The sequence below is a fragment of the Gossypium hirsutum genome, chromosome A11 (assembly GCF_007990345.1).
Source record: "Gossypium hirsutum isolate 1008001.06 chromosome A11, Gossypium_hirsutum_v2.1, whole genome shotgun sequence".
Lineage (NCBI taxonomy): Eukaryota > Viridiplantae > Streptophyta > Magnoliopsida > Malvales > Malvaceae > Gossypium > Gossypium hirsutum.
In genome coordinates, this window is record NC_053434.1 from 21,959,821 (window position 1) to 21,973,198 (window position 13,378).

General features: G+C 31.1%; 1 protein-coding gene across 1 annotated transcript; it reads left to right on the forward strand.

Annotated features, from left to right (window-relative positions):
- Positions 1-1,613: 1,613 nt before the first annotated feature.
- Positions 1,614-5,013, forward strand: LOC107912725 (cytokinin hydroxylase). Its single transcript, XM_016841030.2, has 5 exons — positions 1,614-2,039; positions 2,202-2,428; positions 2,569-2,810; positions 2,932-3,313; positions 4,149-5,013. Exons 1-5 carry the CDS (start codon positions 1,754-1,756, stop codon positions 4,578-4,580), a joined length of 1,569 nt encoding a protein of 522 aa, XP_016696519.1. The 5' UTR covers positions 1,614-1,753; the 3' UTR covers positions 4,581-5,013.
- The last annotated feature ends 8,365 nt before the right edge of the window (positions 5,014-13,378 follow it).

Below are 13,378 nucleotides of genomic sequence, written 5' to 3' on the forward strand. Positions count from 1 at the left end.
ATCACAAGTCAACCGAGTACCAACTTAATTACATAATGAAAAAACTACCCTCATTTTACATATTAAATTATATTATTTTAAGAATAATTATATCATTTTATATAAGCACTGAGTTGGATTTCAACATTTATAATTCACCATCCGACCAAAGCTCACATTTTTTATTTACACTATTTTTTTTATAAATAAATTATTACATGCTTTTGCATTTCACTCGTATAGTAAGTGTATTTATAAGTTAAATAATCTAAGAAAACATACCCAACTCAATAATACTAAATAAGTTCAACATTTTTCCATATGAGGGTGAAACATTGGTATTTTTATCCTTTCATGTTTCGATCTCTATTACCAATTCAACCAACCTCAATTTAATATATGAAAATTATTTGATATATTATCTGTAGAGTTTTTAAAATTTCACAAGTAGGCATAAAAAATTGACAAATATCTTATAAGAATGTAGTAAAATATTAAAAAAAAGACACGCAATAATTTTTTAATATTATTTATAAAATAAAAAAATTTACAACTAACAATTTTCCAAATACCCACCTATATATATTTAATAAAATTTGGTTTTGCATTCAATACACCAATAATATCTCAATATAAAACTTAAAAGAATATAAGGTTAAAACATACAAGTATAAATACAAATAATTAAATTCTGACGTTACATGTTAATTACCAATGTCTCTATATTATTAATAGAGTTAATATCACTAATTCAAAAAAAAAACTCAATTAAAAAGTTATCATTTCACAAAAATAAATAAATAAAATAATTATGTAATTTTTTCTAAAATTTCAAAATTTTAAAAAGAATCCACTAATTACCTTAATGGTTTTTTTTTCCACCAGCCCACTACGCATTTAATAGTTTACTCCATGAAAATCATAATTTAATTACCATTTTCATCCATACAGTTAATACTCACTATAATTTTTAAAGAGGAAAATTATATTTTTAAAATAATTTTAATTTTTAAAGGGAGAAATATTAAAAAAAACTAGTTTTATGTTACTTTCTCTAAAAAAAATTAATTATATATTATTTAAAATTTCCACTGGTATATTTAATTTACTCTTTTGTTAGTTTCAATTTTTATTTAAAATTATGGTTAGAGTTTTTGTTAAACACTTAGATGAGACGAATTCAATCCCTGTTATTACCATCCTCTTTCTCAATATCATATTAATAAAAAAATTCTTCTAAATTAGTACTTAAATAATATTATACTATTACACACCCATGATATGAATGAAATGAAAAAAAATAAAATTTTGAAGATTTTTGACATCCCAAAATTTAAGATATTATTTAAAGCTTTGGTTTCTATTTAAATTGTGTTATTTTATAGAATTTATATATATATATAACTTTTCATATAATATCTTTTATTCTATAATTTTTTTTAATCATTTTCTAACTAGATAGCTAATTCATTCAAGATTAATTCAATTAAACTTAAATATAACGTATGCTATATATGCTAACCCTAAATTCAATTCATTGGTTAAAAAAACCCCAAAATTTTTTAAATTTTTTTCTTAATTTTCATTTTTAAAAAAAGATTCATGATGATCCTTTGTTTGTACTATAAATTCCCACTATGCTTTTGTGATCATTAACCACCAAATACAAATTTCCCTTCCTCCACTATCTTTCTCTCCTCACACAAACTATATATATACTCACATACATATTAGTTATATAACTTGTAGTTATTGATTTGCAGAGATCACTGCCATGTCAGCTATGGTGGTTTGCTTGACGACCCTTTCCGTTCTATTCATTTCATTGGTGTTCAAACTTGTGTTTGACACTATCCACTGTTACATTTTGATTCCTAGACGCATCAAGAACATGATGCAAAAACAAGGGGTTCGTGGCCCCAAACCCTGGAGATTAACGGGTAATATCATTGAGATGGTTACTCTAACCTCCCAATCCACCGTAAATGATATGGACGGAGTCCACCACGACGTCGTTGGCCGCCTTCTGCCTCATTATGTCAAGTGGTCTAACTCCTATGGTAATGCTATAAATATATGCTGACAGTTTTTCTTTTTCTGGGAAAAAAATATTTATATACTGCCATATATACGTGTATATATATGGTAATGAAATCTCACCGTATAAGGTGAATTTTTCAGACAGCTGAACTTGGTGTTTGTTTCCTGGGAAAATCTGACAGGGAAAAGATTTATATACTGGCACGGGATTGAGCCAAGGATGTGTTTGACAGAGATAGAATTGATCAAAGAACTGATGACGAAGCACCACCTTGTGACAGGCAAATCATGGCTGCAACAGCAAGGCTCAAAGCATTTTACTGGTAAAGGTTTGTTAATGGCCAATGGCCAAGAATGGTACCATCAACGACATATTGCTGCTCCAGCATTCATGGGAGATAAGCTTAAGGTAAACTGGTATACCTTTTACCTTCATTTTATCTTTTTCATCGTTTTGGACTTGAATCAGGTCGGACCCCAAACGAAGAAAAAAGTTTCCCAAGTCCATAATTTTATCTTTTCTGATATTTTGGAATTGGAATTCAACAGAGTTATTCAACACACATGGTGGAATGCACTAAACACATGCTCCAATCACTGCTAAATGAAGTGAAATCTGGCCAAAACGAGTTCGAAATCGGCGAATACATGACTAGACTCACCGCCGATATTATCGCTAGAACCGAATTCGATACCAGTTATGAAAAAGGCAAGCAAATATTCCATCTTTTAACATCTCTGCAACACCGTTGTGCTCAGGCCAGCAGGCACCTTTGCTTTCCCGGAAGCCGGTGAGTATCTATTTTTTCCAGGTTCAGTGTATCCAACATAAGCATATTCCTCGCATCGGACCGTTTCATTTTAAGGTAAAATGAGAGACAAATATGTAATAGATTGATAAACATTTGACAGGTTTTTTCCGACTAAATACAACAGAGAAATAAAGGCATTGAAAATGGAGGTAGAGAGATTACTAATGGAGATCATACAAAGCCGAAAAGATTGTATGGAGATAGGACGAAGCAGTTCGTATGGGAATGATTTGTTAGGCATATTGCTGAATGAGATGGAAAAGGAGAGACGGGGAGGCAAATTTAAGATAAATTTAGAGTTGATAATGGATGAATGTAAGACATTCTTCTTTGCCGGCCATGAAACAACAGCTCTTTTACTTACGTGGACTGTCATGTTATTGGCCACTAACCCTCATTGGCAACAAAAGGTTCGAGACGAGGTGAATAAGGTCTGCGATGGTGGAGTCCCCTCTCTTGATCAACTCCCCAAACTCACTCTGGTAACCATTTTATGTTCCACACCCTCACTCATTCTTCATTTATTTTCTTGAATAATGGGATTTAAAAAAAATATATTTTATGGGTGTTTATGAAAGGACTCTTTTCTTTCTCTTTTATCTAATGAAATAACAGACTATTAGACCACTAGCTAATTTTGGTCTAACTCAATTTGCAGTTTTTTTTGTTATTTTTTCTAAAATTTATATACGAATGATAGGATATAGTATTCTAAAATTAAAAAAAAAATCAATTAAACATCCTATATTTTTAATAAATATATGTATCCGATACTTAGAATTGCATTTTTTTTAACATAGTACACCAAAATCCTAATTGGCTCTCCCCCATTTTCTTAGATTATCATAAGACCCCCAAAGCATGCATATTTGAATATAAAACCATAGAATATTAAAGGATTGTCTCCACGAGACAAAGCAATTTAAAGGGGATCCAGCAAAGATATTACATGAAATTGGTAGTCTCCACCATAGATTATACACTCAACAACTAGCTCCATTAGTTCATGGCTCTCCACTTCTTGAATTTGTACCTTCCAAACTGTTTTTTTTTTTTGCTATAAAGAATGCCTAAATAACTCCCCCCCTCAAATTATTAAACTTTTTTAGCTGCTTCGCTGGCCTAATTATAATATTACAATCGTTGATCAGCACCCAAAAAAAGTTCAAACGATTAAGGTTGAACAATAGGGTATCAAAAGAAGGAAAAAAAATTGATAAAGTTAAAATTCGATTCAAATCATAATGTCGGGGTTGGTTTTGTTTGGTTTAGTTTGATTTTTTTTTTTAAATCGTAATACTGAAATTGATTTTGCAGCTACAAATGGTTATAAATGAGTCACTGAGACTATATCCACCAGCAACAGTGCTGCCTCGAATGGCTTTCCAGGACATAAAGTTAGGGGACCTGCTTATCCCCAAGGGACTATCCTTATGGATACCGGTGCTGGCCATCCATCACAGTGAAGAATTATGGGGAAAAGATGCCAATGAATTCAATCCAGAGAGGTTTAATTCGAGACCCTTTGCAGCCGGTCGCCATTTCATACCCTTCGCTGCTGGCCCACGGAATTGTATCGGCCAATCTTTCGCAATTATGGAAGCGAAGATCATCTTAGCGATGTTGATTTCTCGGTTTAGCTTCACGATTTCGGAGCGTTATCGACATGCTCCAGTTGTGGTCATGACAATAAAGCCTAAATATGGAGTACAAGTGTATTTGAAGCCATTGGACGATCCTTCCAACTGAAAACGTACTAAATTTGAGGTGGAAATCTTTTTGAGTTTGAATAGAATGACATTGAAGTTTATATTTGATGCGTTAACAGAGTATATATTCATATATTATCAACAAATCAGATGCTGCCATATATTTTTCTTTAAATAAATGCAAATTCTTTTTTTCTGGCATGGCATTATTTGATTTATTGATAATATATGAATTTATAAACTATTCTTACATCAAATATAAATATTTATATTGTTGCAGGAATTTTTTTTTCAAGACAGTAGTGAAGAGAAATCCAACTCTGAACTTCAATTTTGTGTTTTTAAAGTTAAATAATTAAATGTTAATTAGTGGATAAGGATATTAGTTAAGGTTTATTAAAAATTATAATCAATTTTCGGTTAATGTGGTGTTGAAGGAGTATTACATTTTATTTAGTGAAACTTTTTACTAAATTAGTAATTAAAAATCCTTAACTGGTATCTATAAGTATTACTTTAATGTAAAAAAGTAGATCTTTTAATCAGTTTTTGTAGGTTGTTCATAAATTTTAATTGTACACTTGAAGAAGCTTTTATTTTTTTATTAATATCTGATTCGGCCCATAATTTAAGTTTAAGGTTTATATTAAGAATTTATATTTGGTTAATTTGGGTATATGTTAAAAGCTTATTAGAGTGCAAATTAAAACCAGAAAAGATTTTTAGATGCAAAACAGGCTTAAATCCTACACAAGATAATAAAATTTTCTTTCTAAGAAAAACAATTGAAATGTTATACAAAAACTTCTAACAGTTGGTTTTTACTAATTTGTTACCTATTAATTAATAATTATTTTTTTAAATTCTTTTTATTTACTAATTTGTTATTTTTTTTTAAATTCTTTGCATATATAATTAATGATTTCTAAATTAGAAATTTGATGACAATGTTAACTATGTTATTTAATTGGATTAGCTTTTTAACTTGGTAAAATGTGATGATCAAGTTTTGATAAATTAAAGTACATAGATTAACTTTTCAATTTTTATAGAGGGATGAAATTTATAATTAAACTATCATTAAAACTACTGTGGTTACGTGGAATCGGTAACAATTTTGAGGAGTCATAAACTTTTATTTTAACACCTCAAACTCAACCTAGACGTTATGGCCGAATCTAGAAAAGTTACATCAACTCGTGTGAAAACTAATTTAAAAATCTAGCTTAGAAGTTGTATGACCTAAAATCTTAATTTAACTAAGCTTATACAAGTTTCAGGAAAATCACAAGTTTGACAATATCTATTTCACAACACAATGTCTTAAAGGTTTACTTATAAAATAGTGAAAACTTTAAGAAATTTTCTCTCTAAATTTAATAATCACGTGATTTGAAATATTATTTTTTAGCAAATCTCTTACGTGTTGCACATAACACTTATTTATTTCACAGAAAAAATCTTACAAATTTTAGTCAAATCTTATGTTCGAAACACTTATCCTATAATGAAATCACTTAATGACTTGTTTAGTTTTGCAACGGAATTTCAGAGTTTTAATTTTAAAGAGTGAATTCTAAATTTGGTAAATCATATGATTTTGCAATTTCATCTTAAAATACCAAAAAAACCAACGATTAAGCGAAAACCCAAAAACAAACCAAATATAAAAACTTAGTTCAAAAACCCAAAAGTTCGAAAAACTTGATTAATTAAAAATAATCAAACCAACTTAGGTGAGAAATCAATCTGAGCTCCCACACGCCGTCCAGTCCTAAGTTTGAAGATCACCTGAAACGTATTAAGCAAATAGGTGGGCTAGAAGCCTAGTGTGTAACACATCTCAAGCAACAAATCAAATATACATAACTAAACAAATACGTTTTCAGATACAGATTAAAATATATTATCATATATAGAATCAGTTGTATTTCATAATCGGATACAGATGTATATTCAGATTCGAAAACAAATGCAATCACAGATCCTACCCCTATCCGCTGCACACCAACTCCATTCAACCAATTAGGACTATAAGAGTCCCTCCATCCAATCACACCGGGTCGTGGTGGTATGCCACTCATAAAGGTGTAGTTGAGCTGCCAGACAGATAATGCGGTTTAATCACCAAAATTGCAATAATACTGTCAGAATACACTTCATCCATCACATATCAAACCCACCCTGATGCACATGCATAAATAAATAGATATCGAATGTGTGAATGTCATACATGCTATTTACAATAGATTTTAGATCACATTAGCATAAAACACATTCTGCTATAACGCATAACATACCTATCGTGCAATCATAAGTCACATTAAATAGAAACAGAGCATTAAATATGAAGACTTTTAGTCATATTTATACCATACGGTCCCTACGGAAGGGCTAAATTTGATTCGCATGAAATATACGACCCTAGGGTGAAATTTTAGAAAATGGGCTCACAATCCTGTATGGCCAACATGGCCTAACTGGCAAGCCCATGTGACCCATATTGTAACGCTCCAAAAAATTGAACATTGGTTTTGTCCAACTTTGTCATAGAAGAGGTATTTGCTTTAGTGGCTTAGACCATTGATTGTATTCTTTGGTAGTGAGTTCAAACCTCTTTGCGAGCACGTTAGAGTATTTTATTCTTTTTGCCAATGTAGGGAGGAGTTTAGATTTGATTTAAACTCTTAGTTAGATAACTTTTCAGTTGTGGAAATAGATGTGTATTCTTAATTTTAAGAAAATAGCCTTTAGATGATTATCTTTTTTGGTTTTAATAATAATATAATTAAATAACATAATATCACCTTAAACAAACCCCCAAGTTTCTTTTTCCCCATAACCCCATTTCACGCCACTATTCTTCTCTTTGCTTTTACAATTTGTTCTTTTTTGTTTTTTCTTCTTCCATTCTTTCGTTTGTTATTGTGCTATTCTTGTTAATTTCTTTTTCCCAAATATTTCCTTATCAATTTTGATTTTTTGTCGTAGAGCGATGACTGATTTGAAGGCGATGTTTGCTCGTCTAAGGTAGTACTTTTAACTATGGGATAAACAGTGATGGGGTTCTATATTTTTAAGGTCGGGTTTGTATTCCTAACAATTTTGGTTTGAGGCAATCTATTCTACGGGAAGTGCATGTAACCCTTATACTATGCATCCCAGTGGGAATAAGATGTATCAGAATCTTGGAGAGTTATACTAGTGGATTGGTTTGAAATGGGAGGTAATGAATTTTGTCTTTTATTATCTAACGTGTCAGTAAGTTAAAGTTGATCACCAACTGCCTTCGGGTTTGCTTCAACCCGTTAAGATTCCCCTTTGGAAATGGAAGCAAGTGACTATAGACTTCGTTAGTTGGTTGCCCTTAAGAAGGATTCTATTTGGGTTATCGCAGATCGTTTGACCAGTTTTGCTCACTTCATTCCGGTCAGGATTGATTATTCTTTGCAAAACTGACTAAGTTGTATATTTCTGAGATTGTTAGACTTCATGGGGTTCTAGAAGAAACTTCATGAGGCTCTAGGTACTCGATTAGACTTGAATACAACATTCCATCCTCAAAGAACTGGATAATTTGATAGGGTGATTCGGATACTGGAGGATATGTTACAAACTTGTGTGATTGATTTCCGAGGTGGTTAAGAGGATTTTCTACCGTTGACTGAGTTCGCGTATAATAATAGCTTTCAATCTAGTATTCAGATGACACTTTACAAGGCTTTGTATGGTCGTAAGTTTTGTACCGTGTTGTGTTGGACTGAGTTGGGCAAGGGACGAGTTTTGGGTCCTGAGTTGGTTTCTGAGACTAAAGATAAGGTTAAACTGATTTGGGATCATATTGAGGCATATTCTAATAGACAGAAGTCCTATTTAGATCTGAAGAGGAGGGATATTAAGTATTCTATGAGTGATCATATTTTTCTTAAAGTATTTTCATAGAAGAAGGTCCTTCGGTTTGGATGTAAGGGCAAGCTGAGCCCTAGGTCCATTGGGCCTTATCAGATTCTGAAACGTGTAAGATCAGTCGCCAATCGGTTAGAACTATCTCTAGAGTTGACATATCCATGATGTGTTCCACATCTCCATGTTAAGGCGATATCGTTCTGACCTATCTCACATTGTATCTGTTGAGGAGATTGAGGTAAGATCTTATTTGACTTTTAAGGAGGAGCTGGTTCAGATTCTAGATCGAGACGTTAGAGCCTTGAGGAGAAAGACTATTCCTTTGGTTAAGGTTCTGTGGCAAAATAATGGTAATGAGGAAGCTAATTGGGAACCTGAGGACTCAATTCGACAGCAATATCCACATCTATTTGAATCAGGTAACTTTTGATGCCGAAATTTCTTTTAGGGAGGAGAGTTGTAACACCCAAAAAATTTAAACATTTGTTTTCTCCAAATTTGTCATAAAAGATGTATATACTTTAGTGGTTTAGACATTTGATTGTATTATTTGGTCGTGAGTTCAAAACTCTTTGTGAGCATATTATAGTATTTTATTCTTTTTGTCAATGTAGGGAGGAGTTTAGATTTGATTTAAACTCTTAGTTAGATAACTGTTTAGTTGTGGAAATAGATGTGTATTCTTAATTTTAGGAAAATAACCTTTAGGTGATTATTCTTTTTGGTTTTAATAATAGTATAATTAAATAAAATAATATCACCCTAAACAAACCCCCACGTTGCTTTTTCCCTTTAACCTCCTATTTCACGCCACTATTCTTCTATCTGCTTTTGCAATTTGTTCTTCTTTGCTTTTTTTCTTCTATTCTTTCGTCTATTCTTGTGTCGATCTTGTTAATTTCTTTTTCCCAATATTTCCTTATCAGTTTTGATTTTTCTTTTACCATTGTTATAACCTATGTGCTTCAATTCCTTCTATGCTATTACACTCCTATGTGATTTTGTAGTGTTGGGTAAGATTTAAGTTCTGCTGTTGGATATTTATTTTTGGGGATTGTTTTTAATCGTGATAATTAATTAATTTGTTTAGGGGAAATTCAAGAAGCAAATATTTCATCGACGAGTTAAGATTTGGGGAGGTGTTGTTCGTTTGAAAGTAAGCGATTCTGCCAATTTGGGACTGTTATGACTGTTTGGGGGTTAATCAGTTGTGGTCGGTTTAGTATTTTAGGAAAATTTAAGTTTTTCATCACTTAATCGTTGCGCAGTTGAGGGCTGATTTTGTTAATATTTGATGCTTTTAGGTGCTGGAATATTTATTTTTGAGCGTGCATTTTAACCAAGGTTTGTAACTAAATCCCGAGAAAACAAGAAAGGCGAAAACAAAAAAAAGTGAATTGTTGGTGCCACACAGCTATATGGTAGGCCGTGTGTGACACATGGTCATATGATAGGCTGTGTGCTGGATCATGTGAGACACACAGTTTAGGCTAATTGGGGCGTGTGGGCTCAAAATTCTAAATTTTACCTTAGGGTCGTAAGGATTGTTTGGGTCAAACGTAGACCTCCTATATGGTTCATAGGGTATTAATTAAGCTTAAAAACATGACTTCTAATGTTTTATTAGCATAAAAATAATGATATGTGTTATATGATAAATATGATATATGCATAGCATGAACTATATTTATGGTAAGTCTGATCCATATCTGTTATAAGAGCATGTATGACATGTATGTTTTGTTATCTGTTAATATTTGTATGTGCATTTGGGGTGGGATTTGTGTATATGGAGGAAGTGTAGGCAAATATACCTCTAACATATCTAGTGGCATAGGCACACATATTTCTGTAAATGGCGATAAATCGCCTAATGATTAGGCAGCTAAGCTGCGAATATTCTGAAAAGTGTCATATCGACACTAAGCAGTGTATAGGGTTAGATGGGTATTTAAATACCCTATATGGTGTGTTGGATGGTCGGAGATGGTGTGTAGCAGATGGGGGTAGGAACGTAAAATTGCATTTGTTATGATCTGATATGAATTTTATCTATGATATATATGTTTGATTACTATATGTTGATATTCTATTATGTTGCACATTGAGCTTGTAAGCTCACTCTTGGTTTTTCTGTTTACTTTCAAGTACCCCTCAGACTTAGGATTGGTCGGTGTGACGGGAGCTCGGTTGAACATTTCTGTTAATTACACTATTTTTCGTTATTTTACTATTTTGATTTTTAAGGATTGTTCGAACATATTGGAGCTGTTTTAACATTTGGATTTTATTTGTTTTTTTATCTTAACTGTCTAAATGATTTTGGTAAGTTGAAATTGATTTGCTTAACGATGAATTTTACAACAAAAAACTGCATTTTCAAAATTCAACTCGACTAAGTTTTTTCACTATAATTATAAGTGTGTTATGCGTAAATAATCGCCAAATTTATCGAAATAGCTAAGAAAGATAAATTTCCTAATTAAACTCGGATTTTACTAAATAAGAGCAAGCATTATTTTAAAAAAATGAATGGTTTCTAGATTTTTAAATAAATCGTAGCAACATCTCCAAATTTGGTCATAACATCTAGGCCAGGTTTGGGATGTTACACACATGGCCTGACAAACGGTCTCACACACGCCCGTGTGGCCCAATTGACCCAAATCGTGTGGTTTACACGGCTTGGCACATGGTTGTGTGGCGTCAACTATCAAATTTTCGACTTTGTGCCATTTGTTTTTTTTTTAAATTTTTCATTACACACCTAATCGTTTTTCAATGCCGACACAACAGATGCGATTCCAACACCTAAAAATGACATTCAAAATGAATTAATTAACAATCAATACATGAAATTCAAACACTAACTTGACCATATGCGAAAAATACAATCGGCCTTTACACAACCCAAAACAACCCCTACAATGACTCGATCGCTTACCACAAATAGAAGCAATAGTTCTTAAAGCTCACTATTCGCCGAAAGAGTAAATGTCACACATTCGTCACCTACAAAGTTTCCTACTAACAATTACAACCGAAGCTATAAACTTAAATAAACCACCCATCCTTTACATGAAAGAACGGTTCATAACAAACAATAAGGAAAGAAAAAAGTATACGATACCCAACACAAAAATGGCACAATAGTAACGATGGCACCACGCAAAAACTAAGCGTCCATAACTATAGCAAAGCGACAACAAATGATAAATCAAAGTAATGAAAGAAAAAAAAAATGTACCTAAGTTCTCCAATGAGGAAAGGAAAAATGGTAATATGCGCAAAAGAGAAAGAAAACAAAAGAAATGATGTTAGAAAAGAAAATTTCAATAACAAGTAGATTGGAAACAAAAATTCTGCCACTAAATCCCCTTAACTACCCACTTATCAGATATTCCCCAGAATTTAAATTTATCCCAAATTCTGCCAAATAGGTTGACAGTGTAAGAGAAACAAAAATGTTTCCCGCTTTGCACATACAGTGAGGATTCAAACACAAAACCTTAAGGTAAGCTAAAACATTAGTACTGAACCAACATGTTCATTTTGTCATCAATTGTACAAAAATAATTTATAAACCAAATATTCTCTTATAAGTGTTAGGGCGAAAATTAATAAAGATTCAAGGGAAGGGATTTGAACGCAGGACTTCAATCGCACAATCTAAAACACTTAAATAATTTTAATAATGCAAATATATTGCTAATAAAAAAATTAATCGTTATTAAAGCATTTGTAAAAAGGATAAAAAGTTGATATATTATAAATTAAAATTTTTATTGTTCAATTTTTATTTTTATTAACTATGAATAAATTCACCATAATATTTTGTAGATAATATACAATTAATATAAATATAATATATGAGATTATATGATAAAAATGTATTATTATAAACTTTTATATATGAAATATAAACTTAGTTATTATATAAATAATTTAAAAATTACTATTTAAAACATTTTTTTCTTTTTACTTTTTTGAAACATAATAATTTAGATAAAACAATTCATTATAATTTTTTTATTATCATATAAATTCATTTAATAAATTTTTTAATATAATCAAAATTCTTATTTGTAATTATACTAAAATTTCTTACCAAGTAAATTTTTAACCAAGTTTTTTAGTAAAATTAAAATTCTCATTTATAAAGGTGATAGATGTTATAAATAAAAAAATTAAAATAACAAAGTTAATTCTAGTAAGTTTAAAAGTTTTTTCAAATTTTTTCTTATATATGTTATAAATTTTTATTGTAGGATAAGTTTTAAAAATTTACATATATTTTTTAGAGTTTACAAGTATAGTATAATTATATTACAATCGCAAGCAAAATTACAAGTACAAATGTTTGGGCAATTACAAAGTAGAATTAAACCATTACAACTTATATACGAACAGTGAACCACAATAATATGGACAAAATCCACCACTAGACTAAACCCACTTATGGCAACTAAGTATGGTGGGACTGGAGATCCACATGTGAGTAAAAGTTGGTTCAACTCGAAAAGTCAATTTTTTTTTTAGAATTTTGAGTTAATTGAATTGAATTATTCGGTTTTTCGAATAAACTTGAATAAGTAAATGGTTTTTGAGTTCAAGTTGAGTTAAGTTGAGTTGAACTTTACAACTCAAATAACAAATTAGTTTAAATATTCCTTAGGTCACTATCAATTTAAAAAATGAGATAATTGGTTCCTCTCAATAGGCTCTTCATTTTTTTTTACTTAAGATCTAGACAACTCTCCTCTAAATTTTCTCCCCTAAAAACTTAGAACAATAACCAAATAACACATTTGATTTTTCACTCAATGCACTCTCAAGAAACATTCCTCAATGAACAAGAATAAATGTTTTCTCACCAGTACAATACATATACAAATCTCCTCAATTTATAAGGAATCAAGACTTACTAACATT

Coding starts and splice junctions, on each gene's coding strand:
- LOC107912725 (XM_016841030.2), top strand. CDS start 1,754: ATGTCAGCTATGGTGGTTTGCTTGACGACCCTTTCCGTTCTATTCATT. Junction 2,040..2,201: donor CAAGTGGTCTAACTCCTATG/GTAATGCTATAA, acceptor AAAATCTGACAG/GGAAAAGATTTATATACTGG. Junction 2,811..2,931: donor CTTTGCTTTCCCGGAAGCCG/GTGAGTATCTAT, acceptor AACATTTGACAG/GTTTTTTCCGACTAAATACA.